This window comes from Urocampus carinirostris, chromosome 7 (assembly GCF_059441175.1).
Source record: "Urocampus carinirostris isolate Australia breed hairy pipefish chromosome 7, RoL_Ucar_1.0, whole genome shotgun sequence".
NCBI lineage: Eukaryota > Metazoa > Chordata > Actinopteri > Syngnathiformes > Syngnathidae > Urocampus > Urocampus carinirostris.
Window position 1 is genome coordinate 43,468,439 of NC_142355.1, and position 20,890 is coordinate 43,489,328.

Sequence of the window (20,890 nt, forward strand, 5' to 3'; positions counted from 1 at the left end):
CACCACCTCATGTTAGCGAGTCCACCTCCAGTAGCTACCAGTTGCTCCAGGTAGCTCTACGTTAGCGTCCGGGATGCTAGACGTGAGCCACGTTTCCGTAAAACACAGCAAACTGCACTTCCTGTGCGCGTTGTTTTTCACCAGCACAGCCAGTTTGTCTGTCTTACTTGGTATAGAGTTCACATTTACCATGATACGGACGGCACCGAAGACTTATAACGCCGCTAGCCGCTTAGCCTTAGCTCCGGCACTGCATCCAAGATAGGGCCCCCTCATCACGCCGGCGTGAGAATTCTTCAGGGCAAGGAGTTGATTCTGGCAGCGCCAATAGACATTTGTTTGAAATGGTACTTCGTCTCCATCTTGCGGTGGAAAGTTTTTACAATTTTATTTATTTAAATTTTTTAAGGGGAAACCCGTAGTTTTTGTGATCCAACCGTAACACCGTAGTGGGTTCAAGAAAACCGTACTCATTACGACAAAACCGTAGTACTTGGTAGGTATGAGCGAGGCGTCCAGGAGGCATACTTATCAGATGCCCGAGCCACCTCAACTGGCTCCTCCCAATGCGGAGGAGCAGTGGCTCTACACAGAGTCCCTCCCGGATGACTGAGCTTCTCACCTTATCTCTGAGGGAAAACCCAGTCACCCTGCGGAGGAAACTCATTTCGGCCACTTGTATCCGGGATCGTGTTCTTTCGGTCATAACCCAAAGTTCATGACCATAGGTGAGGTTAGGAACGTAGATTGAGAGCTTTGCCTTTCGGCTCAGCTCCCTCTTCAACACGACAGACCGGTACAGGGTACGAATGACGGCAGACGCTCCACCGACCCGTCAGTCGATCTCCCGTTCCATCTTACCCTCACTCGTGAACAAGATACCGTATTTTCCGCACTATAAGGCGCACCTAAAAGCCTTTATTTTTTTCAAAAGCTGACCATGCGCCTTATAATACAGTGCGCCTTATTAATGGATCAATATTAAATCGCAAAGTTTTCCAACTAACTTGCAGCCGCCGACTAGATTTTCCCCCGAACGCCAAGTAGTACGCGGTGTATGCTGGGATTTATTTACCGGCGTTTCATTGGCTAACCAATGTGTCAATCATCATTTGAATCGATCACTATTGGCTAAAGTTATTCAGAGGTCAAGGGGCGGATCCTTTTTATCATTTACAGGCTGGCATTGGCTTAAACGGCAAAACAAAGCCTGCAATTGGCCGAAAAAGATGAATGTGTATAGCACGTGGCTGACGGCAGAGAAAGCATTTTTTTCTATTCTGTATTTGTAAATATTTTATTCTCCTGGATTTACTACCCTCACGGATATAGGAGGACATTGGCTGCACATTATTATGAACACAACGACTTCGGTGAGCTACTTCGGGTTTTATATTGTCCCTGTATCTTGTTTCAGACTGAACTCGATGTTTCTGTGATAAGCGGTGCAGATAATGGATGGAATGGAGTGTCTATTTTTAAATTAAACTCAATTCCAAGTGTTTATTGTCATATGCACAGTAAAGTTGCGAGCGAAAAAGAAAATAGAAACTAAGGAATGGTTGGCATTTCTTGAATCCCAAGACTTTAACCTTCCGAATGATATTTGGAACGATGCATTTGAGTGACATCGTACAGACACCGCATCCGCACATGTTCTCGACACGTATTTGCGTCTTTGCAAGCTTTCGGAATGTTAAGGGCGTAATAAGTTTGACTGAACTATCTGACTATTTTGTCGACGTTCCCATTGTAGCGCCTTATAATCCGGTGCGTCTTATGTATGTCAAAAATAGGACCAAAAACAATTTTTTCGGGGTGCCACCTATAACCCGGTGCGCCTTATAGTGCGGAAAATACGGTACTTGAACTCCTCCACTTGGGGCAAGATCTCATCCCCAACCCGGAGGGAGCATGCCACCCTTTTACTACTGCGTAGCATGGTCTCGGACTTAGAGGTGCTGATCCTCATCCCGGCCACTTCACACTCTGCTGCGAATCGCTCCAGCAAGAGCTGAAGGTCACAGCCTGAGGAAGCCAACAGCACCACGTCATCTGCAAAAAGCAATGCTGAGGCCCCCAAACCGGACTCCATCTCTACCAAGGCTGCGCCTAGAAATTCTGTCCATAAAAGTTATGAACATAATCGTAACAAAGGGCAGCCCTGGCGGAGTCCAACCCTCACCGGGAACGAATCAGACTTACTGCCGGCAATGCGGACCAGACTCTGGCACCGGGCATACAGGGACCGCACAGCCCGAATAAGACTGTGCGGTACCCCATACTCCCGAAGTTCGCCCCACAGGGCCTACCGAGGAACAGGGTCGAATGCCTTCTCAAAGTCCACAAAACACAGGCAAACTCCCATGCACCCTCAAGGACCCTGCAAACCCAAAACAAATATTTTTTTTTCCTTATTCATAATCAAAAAAGTCTTGCAAATGTTTAGGCTTATAAGGTAGATGGATATCAGCTCCAAATATTTTTTATTGGCCTCCTCTTAATACTAATAATCCATATAGGCCCAAAGATACCCTTGCCAGTCTGTTGTTTTTAAGAAATTAACAAAATGTAACAATTTCTTGACCATTAAATTGCTCTTTATCAAACTGTACAGGTTTATCAAATATTAAACTCATATTATCATAGCATATAATGCATGGGGGAATTGACATTATAGTCGCCAATTGTGATTATTTGTGTGACAATCAATTGTCTCCAGAAATTGTGGGTGAAAAAGTTTAAATATCATGAATACGTAGTCAATAATGAATAAAGTATTATTGAATCATGTGCTGTCAAATTTCCTGTTTTGCTCCTGTTATCTATATCATGATTCATTTTGGCATAAACAAGGATTTCTCTCTGTGGGAGTCATTGACACTAATATTTTTAATATTTGTATTGTATTTAATAAAGTTCTTGAGCAGTGTGTACAATACTTACTGTCCAAAAAAGTAGACCGATTCAAAGTAGTTCCAGGTAGCAGAGAGTCCTTCGGGTCAGTGGGTGTACAATGCAGCAGGTAATACTCAAGGTGGCGCCACAACACAAATAGACACGTTTCAATAATATCTGGGAAGTGAGTGTTAAGGTGTGGTAGTACCACACTATGGCGTTTCAGTAATCCCTTGTTTTTCGTGAGGTTGCGCTCCAAAAAGGTCTTTCGATAGTCAAAACTAGAAGCCTTTACTTATTTATCTAATATTCTATTATAAATTGAAACGAACTAACAAGGCTGATTTACAGTCCCAAGCATTTAACAAAATAAAATTATTGTATTTAATATATCTCATCTCATCAGCTACACCGCTTATCCTCAGTAGGGTCGCGGGGGTGCTGGAGCCCATCCCAGCAATCATCGGGCAGTGGGCAGGGGACACCCTGAACTGTTTGCCAGCCAATCGCAGGGCACACAGGTACAGACAACTCACTCGTTCATTCACACTAAGGGACAATTTGGACCGGCCAATTCACCTGAAATGCATGTTTTTGGAATGTGGGAGGAAACCGGAGTGCCCGGAGGAAACCCACGCAAGCACGGGGAGAACATACAAACTCCGCACAGGAAGTCTGGAGCTGGATTTGAACCCACGCAGGAGGTTCCCAAGACATGAACTGTGCCGCACATGCGCTAACCACTGCGCCGCCGTGCTGCCCTAATTATATATATATATATATATATATATATATATAAAAATTTTAAACTTGTAAAATGTCAAATCATATTATTAAAGCAATATTGCTTCTATATTGCACTATTGATTCAGGACACGATCCACCTAACTTCAGAGAATATATCGTCGCCATCACGTGGACCTTTTTGGAAAAGAAAAATGGGGCGTAAAAAGAAATTCAGAACAATATAAAAACTGTACTTTATAAACAATTTTTCAACAAATAACTTCTGGACTGTCAAATTATAAATTTAATCTTGCTACTATATTGTATTATTGATCGGTTATCTGAAATATGATTGGTTGAAGAAGTACGCCTCTCGGCACATTTTTGGCTGAAGTTTTTTTTTCAAGCACTTCAGCCAAAAGTCAAGCATTTGCCTGACCTTAAAAACACAAAATTAAATTCAAGGATTCTTAAGGATTTCAAGCACCTGTACAGGCAGAGTCGGAAAGAAAGGGGCGGGGTGACTGTTTAGCCAATCAGAACACAGAGCACAATTAATGCACAATGAAAATCCGAGAAGGAGCAAAATCTTGCAAAGCAAACTGTGACTCAGCGAGGGATTACTGTAAAAACTTAAGCACGGGTAATAAATAAGGGAGCGCATGGAAATATTTGGTGTGCATAAAGGATACAGAAGCAGAGGGCCAGCAGCTTGGCTCTATTGTTGATGAGTTGCACCAGTCTCTTTTCGGCCAGTCGACTTCTTTGCACAGGAGAGATTTTCTCAACTCCTCCCGGACCGGACACCAAACCTTGGCACAACTAAAAACCACTCAATTGCTCAGAAGGTGATTGCATGTGGCGCTTCAACGTGTTAATGGTTACCTCCTTGAGCTCCTCCAGGGGGAGCTGATCCAGACTCTGCAGCTTGCCCAGACTCTGCCTGTGACTCTGGTGAAATCGGAAAAAGTCTGCGGCGCTGTTTTTTAGCAGGAAAAGCACCAGACCCAGGCTGGGTGTATGCGGGTATGTCATTTTGGGAAAGCTTGATGTCAGATCTACACAAGGGATACAAGATTTATTGTCAACTAGGGCTGCAACCATTAGTCAACGTTGTCAACAAAAAGAGTGGAAGTACCGTATTATCCTGACTATAAGTCGCTCCAGAGCATAGGTCACATCAGCCAAAAATGCATAATTCAGAAGGATAAACCATTTTAGCGGTACCGGGGTATAAGTCGCGTTTTAGGGGGAAATGTATTTGACAAAACCCAACACCAAAAACCTACATGCCATTTTGAAAGAAAAGAGAACGGGCTGAATAATTTCGTCCTGTACATGATTGTTACATGATTGACATGCCTGTTCATTTCTGTAACAACGAAACATAATAAGGCTTATTCAGATTACTCTAAGCCTAAATAATATGCCTACCAAACTATCATTTTCACTCAAAATGACTAAATCCGAAGAAATATTCATCCTCGCTTTCGGGCTGCAACAACAAATCGATTATTAAAACCGTTGGCAACTAACTAGATCATCAATTCGCTGTATCACGTGTTTTATGAGCCACATGAGTACATGAAATCAATGCTAATAAGAGTGTTGTTGTAAAACCACTTTGGTCCGACTGAGGGCACTTTGAACGTTTTTATAAAAAAGTAATATTACATTTTCTTAAATCCTTTTTTATTGATCAAGACAAGCAAAATTGGTATGAAAGTTTCAGTGTTTGACTGTTTTATCATGAAAACAAAGTTAACCATTTCCAAGGGAAAAGAAAGTGCTGCAGAAATATAGACCAAAACGTCACGATTTGAATAAAGAGGAAAATAAAAATATCTTCAAGGAATCCGATTCATCGATTTATCAAAGAAATAATCAACCGATTCATCCATTATAAATTCGTTAGTTGCAGCCCTGACCGCTTCCGCCTTTCCGCGAGGCTTTCTTCTTTTCACTGTTTTCAGCTTGTAATCTGCAGAATATGATTTTATTTTCGGCGCCAGTTTTGTTCAGTGGTTTTAATAAACAAGTAATCCCTTTTGAGCAAGTTGAAAATATTTACTTCGGCGAAATGCCCTCTTATCATCTGAACATTCGTGTCCCGATTAGTAAGAAAAGGTGCCTTCATTTTGTCAACGAGAATATTTTAACTTGCTCAGTGAGCAAATTATTCATATAAAGGGTGCAAATGCCCCATGCTTTAAGAGTTTCCCCCAAAAAATGAGATACAAAGTAATTTTAGTGACATTTTCGCAAGTGATTTATGCTAAATAAATGATACAACAATAACTATGTTTCAATTATTTCACAGGTCTCACTGGAGTCTAAGTCGCACCCTTGGCCGAAAAAGACTGGTAGGTGTAGTTTGAAATATATGAATGTCAATGAAATTCATTGTTGACGATCGTCACCAAACACGCTTTTCCAACAGAGAAAGGCTTCTGTGCATAAATAAAATCTCTGCTGAGAGTCGCGCATGCGCATTTGCCAATAGCATATCTGTCTCGAGTGGTACCATACACATTCAGAAATGGGAGCGTCATCATCAACTACGCATTCAAAAAACTTCTACTAAAGTTTGGGCGGATTTCATCCAGGATAGCATGAACATTTACATAGCACGTCGCAAAGTTGAATGGAACAGCGTCTGATATGCCTCGGTAAGATTCAAGTAACGTTTAAGCCAGTGGGGTTTTTATGACATGCATTGTACATTTTGCAGGTATATTTTGCTATAAAATTGAGCTCAAGTGTTATGCCAGACTGTGCCTGAAAAACATATTTGAAATTAATTGTATGCAGTAAGATAAAATCAGTTAAAACCATTTGATTTGAAACAATTGAGAATTGTTAAGTACTTTAGTTAGAGACTTTGGGGTTGACCACCGAATGCGAAATGAACATATTTTTTTTTATATTATTTTTACTGCAGATCTGCCTCTTCTTGGTTTGCAAGAATAACAAGTGTTGGCTTGATTTTAATAAATATTTATTTTTGTGTGTCCCAAAAAGCGTATTTATGTATATATGTCCCTACTGTCTGGGCACAGTCCTTAATTGGTTTTAGAAAATGCATTATTTAGAATGTTTAATAGAAGATGTATTTTTCATTGTATCAATTTTTTATGTGTTTATTATAATTTTCCACATAATGAAATCAACTTCATGTGTAATCAAATTACTCGACTTACCATTTCAATAGTCACTGACAAATCAGCTATCAAAAGCAGTCGTTAGTTGCAGATCTAATTCGTATTAACAGCCATGCTCATAGCTCAAAACACTCTAACAGGCAACATATTCACAGTGCTGATTAGTTAGTTAAGAATTGGGTCTTGACCTGTGCGTCCCGCATCCCTTCCAGCAGGCTCGCTGCCAATCGGGCTGAAGAGACAGATCGTAAATTGCGCCTGAGCCGAGCTCTGCAGCAGCAAAGTTTGGCAATACTCCATGATGTTCGCGCAAATCTGAGGTCAGAGAACAAACCAGGTCAACGGCATCTACCATTGTTGACGTAGACATAACGCACATTCCTGAGGATTCCATGCATGGTATTTCAAAATGTTTGTTTCAAAAATGTGGAGCAAGTAGTTTTCTTTTTACTATAGGACCTACAGAGGGGTCAAGCTCATTTTAGCTCAGGGGCCACATAGTAGAATAAGTAGATAAAACACCCTCACAGGGGCGAGAGAAGTAAATTAATGGCATAAAAAGTGTGCCTTAGCTGTAGGTAAGTCTCAAAATTAAATTATCATCATGGAATGCAAGATTTGTATTGACAACAATTGAGGGTTTTTTCTTAATATTTTTTGGCCTTAAGATGTAATCTTTTGTAGTGTTCATCTGTAAAAAATATGTATTATAGAAAGGACCTAGTTTATTTAAACTTTTGAAGACCCCCACTCACTATTTCTTTAGTTTTCAATTTTTAATCGAGTTGCTAACTGATTATTTCCAATCACTGGGGATGAAAAGCGTAATTTAGTAACTATTTTTGCAATTAAAAGAGACATTAACGCACCACATGTAGGTGCAACTGTATATTTGAGGTAAAATAACAGCGGGATAGGTGTTTCCTCAACTTTTCTCTGGTTGATTAATGGTAGTCAGCAAATACAGATTCAGAGGGTGGTGTTCCTTAGGAGTGGCACCTGGCTTTGGTGACATCCAGTGGACATATTTCAAACTGCATGTCATTGTTTGACGTGATATAGCTCATTTTTGTCTTGTGCTTTGTCTCACAAATTGGATTAAATTTGTTGGTGGGCCTAATCCAGCCGCGGTTTGTAAACACCACTGCTGCAGATACAAAACTTAATTGGTCATAATTGTATCTTTTGGGTGTTGAAGTGCAAATTAAGATTTTTTTAAACCAGGCAAGCAGTGACACATCTATTAGCCTATTGCAATCAATGTTGAGAAAATACTAGGATGGCACTTTTTACCTGTTTCACGGCCACCTCCATTGCCTCTCTCCTTTCCACGTCTTTAGCGGCAGTCATTTCAGCCTGCTTTAAAAACTTCTCTGTTTCACTGCCCGCTAGGCGCCCGAGGAGCGACAGGCATAACCGCTTTGAAAAGACAGACATTAGCAAGTTTTGTTTAATGAGTGAAGTTTAAAACGAGCATCAAGCTAACCTGGAATCTGTTGATGTGACCTTGGAACTCCACTAGAGCAGCACCATTGACCTCACCGCTTATTTCAATGCCTCCTGAGAAACAAACATATATTAGAAAAAATGCTCGGTCACAACATTAAATCTTGTGTTGTCAATGATTTGTTATATGCTGATACCTGGCAGAGCTGTTTTACTGATAATACCACTAAGAAAAGGAAGCTCCTGCAATGCTCCCAAACTAAGCTCTGGACAGCGCAACAGTGAATGAATTGTGTCTGCGTGGACTATCAGCCACTGGAGGATCTGCAGAAATACAACCATTTACAATTATATAAGATGTGATAATGAATATGCATGCATTCTATCGATCTACCTTGGTCATATCCCTCGAGAGGGGTGACCGACAGCAGGAAAAACACATACAAAACCAAGGAAAATTAAAGAAAGGGGAAAAAGTAGCAAAATACACACGAAAGGTTTTGGACCATGGCCAACCCAAATGCCCAAACAAGTTAAGCACCTCGGCACCCAAGTTGGTCATGCTTTCGTCCCTCCAGATGAACCAGAACACAAGAAAGCGGCAATGTCACTCGGGTCAGGGTGACACAACACACTCTTCTGTTAAACAGCATGGCCTGACAGCTTTCACTGGTTTACCCCTGCCGCATCATACAGGTGTCCTGCCCATCCATTAGAACAGGTCTAAACATCCCACTATCCTTTTACAACACCTCTCCACTCATTCCTATCACCAGCAAGAGCTCTAGCTTCCACCATATTTAGACCTCTTTCCTGCAGTGCACTCATAACACCATCCATCCACGTCAATCTTGGTCTCCTTCCATTTACTTCTGCTATGTAGATCCTCTTTAACATTCGCTCCTCATCAATCCTCTCCATATGTCCAAAACCAACAAGTTCTCCTATCAATACGCTTGCTCAGTCTCAATACTACTCCAGTTCTGTCTCTAACAATTTCATTTCTCTATCCAATCTTTTCACTCCTAACATACTCCTCAAACACTTAATCTCAAAAACATTTAATTTCTTTCTCAAATCTGCGTTCAGGCTCCAAGTCTCTGCACCATACAACACATTCGGCACAAACACACTCTCATACAGTCCCCTCTTAACATCTCTACTCATACTCTTGTTGTTCATCACTCTCCTCAGAGCACCCAAAACCTTGCTTCCTTGATTCACTCTGTGCAATACCTCACACTCCATTCCACCAACTGCAGCCACATCACAACCCAAGTACCTAAAGCTTTCAACTTCTTCCAGCACCTGTCCATGCAACCTGATTTCTAACGTCATGCCCACTCCATCACATGAACACTTCATCACCTTACTCTTCCCAACATTGACACATAACTTACGCCTATCACATATACTCTTCCAAACTCCGTTACCAACCTTCTCAATATTTCCTCAGAATCAGCCACAAGCGCCGTGTCATGTGCAAACAACAACTGACTTACCTGCCACACCGTTCCACTGTTATCCATCATCTCTACACCTCTGCCAAATACTCTTGCATTCACCTCTCTCACCACACCATCCATGTACACATTAAACAGCCATGGTGACATGACACACCCCTATCTCACACCAGTCAACAAAGGGAACCACTCACTTGTTTCACTCCCTACTCCTACACATGCTCTGCTGTTCACATAAACTCTTCAATGCTTCCAACAACTTACACCCACTCCCTACATTAACATCACCTGCCAAAACGCCTCTCTATCAACTCTGTCATACCCAAGTCCATGAAAGCCAAATAAACATCCTTACCTTTTGCAAAATATTTCTCACACACCTGTCATACAGCAAACACCTGTTCCACAGATCCTCTTCCTTTCCTGAAACCACTCTGCTCCTCCATCACCACCTCATTCGTTCTTCCTCTCACTCTCTTATCAAGACTCTTCCATACAGCTTACTGGGCACAGACAACAAACTGATACCTCTGGAATTTTTACATTCATACTTATCACCTTTACCCTTATACAATGGCACCACACATGCACTACACCAATCAACAGGAACCACACCACTTAAAAAGCATACATTCGGCAAGCGTACTAACCAGTCAATCATGGCCGTGCCACCATTTTTCAAGCATTCAGCAGTACTACCATCTAACCCAGGTGCCTTCCCCCGTTTCATTTCTTTCACTGCCTCTTGCACCTCCCATGTTTCCACAGGCTTTACATTAAAATCACCCAACACAGGCATTCCCATACCACCGATCGCCTCGACTCTCACTTCTCTCCCATCCTCCCCATTAACAACTCCTCAAAATACTCTGCCCATTTCGTCCTGACTGCACTACCGCTAACCAGCAATCTACCATCCTTATCTTTCACTTTCTCTTCCTTTCCAGACTCGCTCTTACTTACTCTTTTCACATCTTTCCAGAACACTTCTCCTTTCCTCAAAGTTTACTCCTATCGTTCGACACCATTCATCAAATTCATCAAATTTAAGCACTTTTTAATGACTTTCTCCACTACCATTAAGATACAAATCTGGCGTGAATCATGTAATTCGCAGAGCCACATATGTCTGCAATTTAAGTATGCAATTTTTAATTTTGCAAGTATATTTATTGAGACATATGATTTTTAGATCTTGAGTAAACCGCAAATATATTTATTTTTGAGACAAATCTCTCTCCATACAGGTGTTAGGTAAAAATGACACAAATATGAACCTTACACTTTCAGCTGCAGGAACATACACAACTTTAAATATATTTTGGTACTTAATATTAACAATTTGGGGACTTACTAACATTTGAGTTACGAGCAACGGTACATAGAAACAATTTTTTCGGGATGTCAAAAAATATCTGGACATTGGTGTAAGTTATCCTGAGTACAGTACAGTAATTTAGTGCTTCTTTCCGCTGCTACCGTGTGGCACGTTGAGAGCTTGCCCAGCATCCACCCCAAAGAAGAAATCCGCTTCCATTTCCCAGATCGTCATACTGTAATGTATCTCCAGAGCGCTATAGACGTCAACTTTTTGAACATTGAATCTCTTGCATCTATCCAAATATGGTCGGTTAAAAGCAAAATGCCGTTACAGATAGTTAGGGTGGAAGAAAAAAAAAAAAAAGAGGCTAGCCATTTCGTTTGAGATGAAAGTGGCGATAATAAGGAAGATTGAAGCGGGAGTGAAAATGGTGAACGATGCACGTGTATTCAACATGAATCGTTCGACCATCGGTACCATCTACTAACAGATCGCATCATTCAGCACGTGAAAGGTGCAGTGCCAATGCAATCAACCATCATTTGCAAGAGAAGAGCGAAAGCCTTAGATGAGATGAAGAGACTTCTCACCATCTGGCTCAAAAATTAGCAGCAGCAGCACATGTCTCTGAGTCTTATGCTCATTCAGAAGAAGGCCATGTCTATCTTCGAGGATGTCAAGGCCAAGGCTGGGGAGAGCGCAGCCAAACAAATGTTTTCTTGCCAGCCACGGGTGGTTGTCGTGTTTCAAGAATAGGGCTTATCTCCAGCATGTGTCAGGAGAGGGCAGCATCTGCGGACAAAGAGGCTGCCGAGCAATTCTCCCAAGTGTTGGCTAAAATAATCGAGGGTGGTGGCTATTCTGCCAAGCAAGTCTTCAAGTTTGATGAAACGGGTCTTTTTTGGAAGAGAAGGCCAAACAAGACCTACATTAGTCGGGAGAAGACGATGCCCGGCTATAAAGCAGCTAAAGACTGCTTAACCGTAATGCTTGGGGGCGAATGCTGATGGGAGCTAGAACCTGTTGCCGCTGCTCCTTTTACCAGGCATCTAAACCTTGAGCCCTAAAGAACGTCACGAAAAAAGCTCTCTCCCTGTTATATGGATGTCAAACAACAAGGCATGGGTGACACTTTCTGTATTTGAGGACTGGTTCTTCCACCATTTCACCTCTTGAGATGAAGGTCGTACAAATTCTTCAACTGCTTCAAAAACATTGAAGCATCACGACGTGAAGTTACTAAGGTAAATCTTAACACCGCTTGGGGGTCTTTATACCCGCAGTTTGTCAAGGACTTATGTGGCTTTGGTCAGGGGGGGCATCAATAAGGACATTCTCAGCACTGTAGCTGGGCTAAATAAGAAACTTGAGCTTGACCTAGAGGAGGAGGACCTCGAGGATTTGCTCAATTCCCATGGGGAGGAATAGAGTAACCAAGACCTCATGGAGTTGGAGACTCAGCAACATATCGCGGAGGAGGACGACGAAATGCCTGTCCCCATGAAGTTGTTTGACACAAAACTCTTGGCCCAGTTTTTACTCATAGATAGAGCAATCACACTTGATTTCATGTCCGAAAACAATCTCTTTGAATCAATGCAATCAGGATTCAGGGCTAACCACTCTACTGAGACAGCTCTGATTAAGGTAATCAATGATCTCCTACGGGCAATGGACTCGGGCGCATCATCACTTTTGCTGCTGCTGGACCTTAGTGCTGCATTTGACACAGTGGACCATAATATCTTGCTAGAACGGGTGGAAAAATGGATTGGTCTCTCAGGAAACGTCCTATTATGGTTGAGATCCTATCTCTCAGATAGGACACACTGCGTTAAATATGGCGAATTGACATCTGAGCCATTTAGTGTTACTTGTGGTGTTCCGCAGGGTTCAGTGCTTGGCCCCCTTGTCTTCAGCATTTATATGCTTCCACTAGGTGATATTATTCGCAAGTACAATATCAGTTTCCATTGCTACGCAGATGACACTCAACTATATCTCCAGATGGAGGAATCTGCCACACTAAACTGTGGAAATTTGGAGGCCTGCCTCACTGAGATAAAAGAGTGGATGTCACTCAATTTCCTGCGTCTTAACTCTGAAAAGACTGAAATGTTAGTTATTGGTCCATCTAAATCCCGTGACTTATTCTCTAAAACCGCTGTGAACATAGACAATTGCCACATCACACAGAGCGACTCACTTAAAAATGTAGGTGTCATTTTCGACCCGGATCTGTCCTTTCAAACACATGTGAAGAAAATTACTAGAACCGCTTTCTTCCATCTCCGTAACATTGCTAAAATTCGTCCTATACTTTCTCAGTCGGATGCGGAAATCATAATTCACGCGTTTGTTACCTCCCGTCTCGACTACTGTAATGCACTACTTTCCGGTCTTCCAATGACCACTCAAGAGTCTTCAGCTGGTACAAAATACTGCAGCGAGGCTTTTAACAAGGACAAAAAAGTACGATCACATCACCCCAATTTTGGCTAACCTGCATTTGCTCCCTGTTAGCCTAAGATGCGATTTTAAGGTTCTCCTACTACTATACAAAATCATACATGGACTTTCCCCCTCATATCTTTCAGATCTAATCTCCCCCTATGTCCCGGCCCGAAGCCTTCGTTCCGAGAGCGCCGGTGTCCTGGTGATCCCAAGAGCCAAGAAGTGTTCCGCTGATTCGAGAGCGTTCTCCATCCGGGCACCGGTGTTGTGGAATGCTCTTCCCCCTGAGATCTGATCTGCAACCTCGGTGGAAATGTTTAAATCTAGGCTTAAAACTCACTTCTACTCTATAGCATACGAATAACCTAAACTTCTTATATGTAATAACTTGTGAAGCCCTTAGAGACTAATTGTGATTAAGGGCTATACAAATAAAAATGACTTGACTTGACTTTTAGAGCAGCAAGACCCAAATATTGAATGTTGCACAAAGTTGTAAATCAAATGAATGATGCCTTACAGTGCTACCACATAATTTATAGCAAGACGAAGAAAAAAAGTGTGCAGTCATCGTTAAATCGCTTTTTTCGGCCACTTGCCACCATACCCTCCAAGGAAGATACAGAGCAACCCTCATCTTCTCGTTTCGGAGGAGGAAACTATTGAAGCCCTTCTTCCAAAAGTACGGTAAGTGAAACTTAAAATTATTGTATTAAATGTTATGTTTATTTCTACTAATACGAGCCTTAAACATACTTAAATAAACCTCAAACATACTTTTATAAGCCTCAAAAATAAATTCCATGCAAAATATAGAACTTATGCGACTTACGAACGAGCGTCCGGAACATATCTCGTTCGTGAGTAAGGGAGCGTCTGTACTTCTCAATTAAAAGTTTCAAAACAGATCTGTGGAACCCTCTCATGGCTTAAAGCCATTGTACACAAATGTATTCATCTATCCTTAGCTGAAGAAAGTTCTTCCTAATACAATTTACCACTGGGAAACCTTTATTTTTTGCATGGCCCATAATAAAAGTCCATAATTGATGCGTAATCTTTGCACAAATACACATTTCATACTGCCGTTTGGTTGTAGCATGCACGTATTATTTTGGGTCAGACCCATAGGGGGCGATGACACCTCATATGACATTGCCATAAAAACTAATGCCAGCTGCAGTTAATAACGGGGGAAGAAAATGCAATAACAAAGCGAAGCCACCAAAGGGCAGTGTGTCATTTTTAAGCAGACTTGTTAAGAAACATGGCAACAATTTTAAGCATTTACAAGTGCATAAACCAAAATTCAAACACTTTTCAATCTTAAAAACGCAACATTAAAATTCAAACATTTTCAAGGATTTCAAGCCCCCGGGGAATACGACAATCACCTGTGTTGCCCCCTGCTTGTGATTCTGAGCGGTCGAAGTAAGTAGCACCTGGAAGAGCCTCAGTGTGGGTAAAAGTATTTGTCTGTAACGGTCCTTAGGGCTGGGAATGAAACCTGATGGATCCCTCATTAACCTGACACAACAGTAGACATGTTAACAACAATTTAAAGTGGAGACGTCCTTTGGAGTGATGTGCAATCCTTACCTGTGTGCTTCACTGTCAGGTATCATGTCAAAAACTTCACATTCCATGAGTCGTGCAACCAGACCACAGCTAAGCAGGGCAACAGCACCTCGATTTGTTTTGGCCACACGGGTCAGCAGTGCCTTTTAACACACACTTGTAATTAATAGATCAGACAGCACTTTTTTCATAATGCGAGGCAGACGACAGCCCGGCTCCTTTTGCATCACAGCTTCACAATAAACTCAACGTGCATAGAATCAATGGGAACCTAAACAGTTTTTGTTCTACTCTCCACTCAAAACAAACTGAAGCACCACTGCAGTTAGTATTTTAGCAGCTCATTACATTAAGAATAAATTCAATCAAATCACACTCTGAGAAAAGCCAGAAGAGTGTTAAGAAATGCTGTTTATCACCAGGTGATCCGTGGATTGTTATTGGATTAGAGAAAATACAATGAGAGGAAGTAAATGCAGAGCCGCAGGTCCGGCCGACTGCTGAGACGACATAACCTACACAAGCCACGCATGCTGAGCCTGTTTTTCACCAATGCCAGATCCATTACCCATGAAGCTGAACACCTGGAGCTACGACCTGTGGAAACCTCTACATTCGTAACAGTGATTTAATCAGCACAGAGACCTAGCTCCAGCTAAGCTTCCCTGATGCCACTCTCTGTATCACTTTCTTACACTGAAAGGAGAAACCCTCAAATTCCGTTGTCCTAAGGTATAATGACAATATCATTCATTCATTTAACTACAATTATATGTTCTGTGCTTTTGTTAGTAGATCTATGGTTGGTATTTTGTTACAGTTGTGTATATTATATGTTACTTATATCTGATGAATAAATAAATGTTTCTTCTTGGCGGGTCTTGACGATTGCTAGACGTTTTTTGAACGCAACCACTGCGAAAAATTAGGAATTGCTGTACAGACAGGCAGTTGTCTCCCTGTGGATTTTTGAAACTTTTCAGGGCTGAAGAACTAACCATGCGGCAATATATAAGAAAAAGAAAGGCAACTCACCATTTTGCTCTCGTAGATGTAGAGTGGCTTGAGAAGAGGGGGCTGAGGTGTGAGGAGCCCCTGCAGGGCCGTGTCATCCTGCCTGAGGCTCTCCACTTGCGAGCGCAGGTAGCCACTGTTGCAAACAAACTCAAGCCACTGGTTCTGGCGGTCGATTGACAAAATTCGGTCAAGCACCGCCAGAGCCAGCATCTGGAAGACAGTCAACACTGTATTAAAGTATAGCAGTATTTCAACTGCACCACACAAACAAAGGCACAGATTAGGATGGGTCACTTCACTGTGTAGGGTAAGTCTTGCCAGTCAGGGAGCTGGAGAGTGTAGTAAACAGGGTTTCGTCACACAGCACTGGACTGGAAGTAACTCTAAGACACAGCTCCAACTCCTTTAACAGTTCAACATTTCTTCTAATCTTTTATTGGTCTTAACATTCACACAGATCTGTGAGCAATGCTTGCAATAACGGTGAGGAATACCAATCCTGCGTTTGGCAACCTAATTATTATCAAACATGTACAAAACCAGAGATCAAATCAAGTTAAATTCTCCTTGGTTCCTGGCAATATTAGCTAATATGTCAAATTTTAATGAATTGGCTAATGAAATATTGGTAAGGTTGCATTGCTTACAAAGGTCAAATATTTTTACATCATTTGTTACATAAGAGGTCAGCACGGCGGCGCAGTGGTTAGCGCGTGTGCGGCACAGTTCTGAGGTCGGGGGAACCTCCTGCGTCGGTTTAAATCCAGCTACCGGCCTTACTGTGCGGAGTTTGTATGTTCTCCCCGTGCTTGCGTGGGTTTCCTCCGGGCACTCCGGTTCCCTCCCGCGTTCCAAAGACATGCATTTCAGGTGAATTGGCCGGTCCAAATTGTCCCTAGGCGTGACTGAGCGAGTGAGTTGTCCATCCCCGTGTGCCCTGCGATTGGCTGGCAACCAGTTCAGGGTGTCCCCTGCCCACTGTCCGGAGATGGCTGGGATGGGCTCCAGCCCCCCCGCGACCCTAATAAGGATAAGCGGTACAACTAATGAGATGAGATGTTACATAAGATTTCCATTTTTTTGAAGGGACAGCATTGCAATATTAGTGCCTCTAAGTGGTACAAAAAAACTTTCAATAACAATAGTCAAGTCATGTTAATTCGGATAACCCCTAATCACAAGGAGTCTCAAAGGGGTGCACAGACCACAAATTATTGCAAGCTACAGACTTATTACGCCATCCCCTCCTAAAACCTACATGAGGGCAAAGCAACTCAAAAACATCAACATAAGGTACATGAAAAAACCTTGAGAAGGGACCGCACATGGGACATACTTCCGGTTCCGGGTTATCGAGTGGCGGGAGTTTTTGTGTTGCTCATGTCGTCGCGACTACGAGATCCATTCAGATTCCTACTATAGCAGAATTATGGACTGAGATTTTTTTTATCTCGAACAGCTGAAAAGTTTCAGGTAAGTATCTCGGACGATTGGCGTAAGGTAAGGCCCACGCGCAATTGTTTTACAGTCGCGCTGCTGCCGATTGCCGGTGAGGGGCAACCCCTCCCACGGTGTCTAAGACGCTGTTAGGCTTCCGACTGGTCACAAGTGACTATGGGTTGTTGTTAAGGTTGCTCCCGCTTCCGTAGGCAAGTAGCCCTTCTAGAGGGACGTGTCCGTGAGCCAAAGCAGTTTAAAAGGAAAATGTTAGGTGCCGCGGACACCACTGCTAGCGTGGGTTGTAGCGAACCTGCTAGTCCGGTTAGCACTAGCTCTAAACGACATGCTAATCGCGGTGAGCCAATTCAGACACATAGTAAGTTCAGCCCCCTAGCTAGTCCCACTCCATCCCGGTCTACTGGCTCCCGCACCCTAGTTATAGGTGACTCCATCGCCTGTAACATAAAGCTTAGCACCCCAGCCACGGTGATGTGTATTTCTGGGGCCAGAGCACCCGACATTGAGGCTAATTTGAGTGAACTGACATGCAAATCTGGAAACCAGGACAGGGCTAGCTACAACGATATAGTCTTTCACGTCAGCTCTAATGATACTAAAATGAGGGAATCTGAGATTACAAAGAAAAATATTGCTAGGACCTGTAATCTCGCCAGCAAGATGAGTCGGCATTGAGTAATTGTCTCTGGTCCCTTGCCTGCGAGAGGCAATGATGAGAGGTTTAGCAGACTAGTCTCGCTAAACCGGTGCCTGGCAAGTTTTTGGAGTCAGCAGGGATTTAGGTATGTGGATAACTGGCCTACTTTCTGGGGCCGACCTGACCTGCTGAGGAGAGACGGCCATCATCCTAACTGAAAAGGTCTTCTCACTCTTTCTAAAAATTTAGATTACTGTTTAAGCCTTCCATGACAGGGTACACTAGTCCAGGCCAGGTCACAGGTGATTAGTGAACCTGTAACCACGGGTGTAGAGTCTGTATTGCTAGAGCTAACTAGCGCTATGCTAGATTCATGCAAGTCACATAGTTTTTGTAGTTTAGAGCGTTCCATTGCCTGCACCACACACCCTGATCTGTACTCTTCTATAGCATCTTCTTCTGTGCTTCTTACCTCTGATTCTCCCTTGTTAGGTGAGGAGGGAGAAGAAATAACATTAGTTTCTACCACTAGTCATCCTGCTACTCCACCTGTCAACAATATTCCTGTGGTATGAAATTCGGGCCGCAACTGCCGTCATGCAAGGCACAAGACCTGGGACTGTATATGCAGTATAATCCTGTGGAGGTTACCACTAAGGTTGCCATTAAGGTTCAAAACCCGGGAAAGGGTTCAGCTCAGTCCACAGTGCTGAAGCTTGGCCTTCTGAATATTAAATCACAAGCCCCCAAAGCTTTACTTGTCAATGACCTTATTAATGAACACAATCTTAACCTTATTAGCCTTTGTGAGACCTGGTTAAAACCAAATGAGTTTGTAGTGTTAAATGAGGCTTCTCCCCCTAACTTTGTGATTTTGCACTTGGCACGACCATGCAAAAAAGGTGGAGGCGTTGCTCTTAAGTCAGAAGGTAAGTTGAAATTTGCTCCTGGTACCCCTACTGTTTTTAAAACGTTCTTCTTATGAGGTCATTAATGTCAACACCAATTTATGTAGTTGTTGTGTATCGCCCATCTGGAACATACTCAAATTTTTTGGATGAATTTTCGGAACTGTTAACAGACTTAGTAACTTATGCGGACAATGTTGTAATTATTGGTGATTTTAATGTTCACATAAACTCCCCATCAAATTCACTTGCAATTGCTTTTAAGTCACTGATTGATACATTTGGTTTCAATCAAATAGTTGATGTGCCCACGCAAAGATGGGAACACTCTAGATCTTGTTCTGACCCGTGGCGTAGTAGCCTCAATTGTTACACTGTTACCCGTATCCTAATACCATCTCTAATCACTATCTTGTGAAGTGTGAGGTGCTGTTTAATGTTTACTGTGATAAAGAAAATTTAGGCTTTAGCAGTCGCAATATCTGCCCTACAACGGCATTAGCTTTAAAAGAACTATTACCTACGGTAACTGCAGCCTTCCTTTCATACACTGGGTCTCTGGACTTACTTGCAAACAACTTTAATACTGCTTCGGTTAATGTTCTTGATTCTGTGGCGCCCCCAAGGCATAAATTTTGACCTAAGAAGCATACACCTTGTATTACTGAAGAAACCAGGTCACTCAAACAAGGTTGCAGAAAACTTGGACGAAAATGGCGCACTACAAAGCTGGAGGTCTTCCGACTGGCCTGGTGTAACAGCTTGCTGAAATATAAAGTAGCTCTTGCCTCAGCTAAAGCATCGTTTTTCTCTAAGATCATTGTTAAACATAAGAATAATCCGAAATTTTTGTTTGACACAATGGCGAAACTTACCAGACAACAACTTAACCCAAATAGTTCTACTTATTGTGCTAATGAATTTATGGAATTTTTTAATAAAAAGATTCAACTAATCAGGAATGAACGCTCTGTAACCTGCTCCTATTTCAAAGATGAGGAGGTGTTAGGTAAGGACCGTGTCGGCGGTTGTTCAGAAACATTCTCCAGTTTCAATGATTTGTCCCTTGATAGTCTAACACAGATGGTCAATAGGGCCAAACAAACTACGTGCCTGCTTGATCCGTTTCCAGCTTCACTGGTGAAGGATCAGTCTGGGATCTTAGGACCATCAGTTTTAAATATTATTAATATGTCGCTATCCTCGGGTATTGTTTCTGTAGCCTTCAAGTCTGCAGTCATTAAACACACGCTTAAGCGACCTAACCTTGACACAGAAAGACTAGGTAATTATAGGCCAGTGTCAAATCTGCCGTTTATTGTGCATAATTAATTTAAAAAAAATCTGCAAAATTACTTGAAAAGGTCGTTGCACAGCAGCTAAATGACTTCATGTCAGAAAATAACCTCTTTGAAACTGTCCAGTCAGCATTTAGGGCAAATCACTCTACTGAGACAGCCCTGGCTAAAGTAACCAATGATCTCCTTTTAGCAATAGATTCCGGTGCCTCATCAATGTTACTGCTGCTGGATCTCAGGGCTGCTTTTGATACTGCCGACCACAACATATTATTTGTTCATCTGGAATGCATTGGTATCTCAGGAACTGTACCCTCGTGGTTTAGGTCCTACTTGTCGGACAGGATGCAATGTGTCAATTATGGCAATCTGACCTCTAAACACTATTATGTCCCCTGTGGTGTTCCACAGGGCTCTGTACTTGGCCCCCTTCTTTTTAGTATCTTTATGATCCCGCTTGGTGACATTATCCGCAAGTATAATATTAGTTTCCATTGCTATGCAGATGACACTCAATTGTACGTG

At 42.3% G+C, this 20,890-nt stretch overlaps 1 protein-coding gene across 2 annotated transcripts in view; it reads right to left on the reverse strand.

Moving 5' to 3' along the window:
- Nucleotides 1-20,890, reverse strand: part of nup205 (nucleoporin 205) — a 46,634-nt gene that overhangs the window by 2,884 nt on the left and 22,860 nt on the right. For both annotated transcript variants that reach the window (XM_088341059.1, XM_088341058.1), the window contains exons 31-40: nucleotides 16,083-16,274; nucleotides 15,069-15,190; nucleotides 14,864-14,996; nucleotides 8,429-8,555; nucleotides 8,272-8,345; nucleotides 8,079-8,204; nucleotides 6,974-7,100; nucleotides 4,510-4,682; nucleotides 4,317-4,446; nucleotides 2,947-3,075 (exon numbers count right to left, since the gene is read on the reverse strand). In XM_088341059.1, coding sequence (XP_088197185.1) covers nucleotides 2,947-3,075; nucleotides 4,317-4,446; nucleotides 4,510-4,682; nucleotides 6,974-7,100; nucleotides 8,079-8,204; nucleotides 8,272-8,345; nucleotides 8,429-8,555; nucleotides 14,864-14,996; nucleotides 15,069-15,190; nucleotides 16,083-16,274 — 1,333 coding nt within the window. The remainder of the gene's footprint in view (nucleotides 1-2,946; nucleotides 3,076-4,316; nucleotides 4,447-4,509; nucleotides 4,683-6,973; nucleotides 7,101-8,078; nucleotides 8,205-8,271; nucleotides 8,346-8,428; nucleotides 8,556-14,863; nucleotides 14,997-15,068; nucleotides 15,191-16,082; nucleotides 16,275-20,890) is intronic.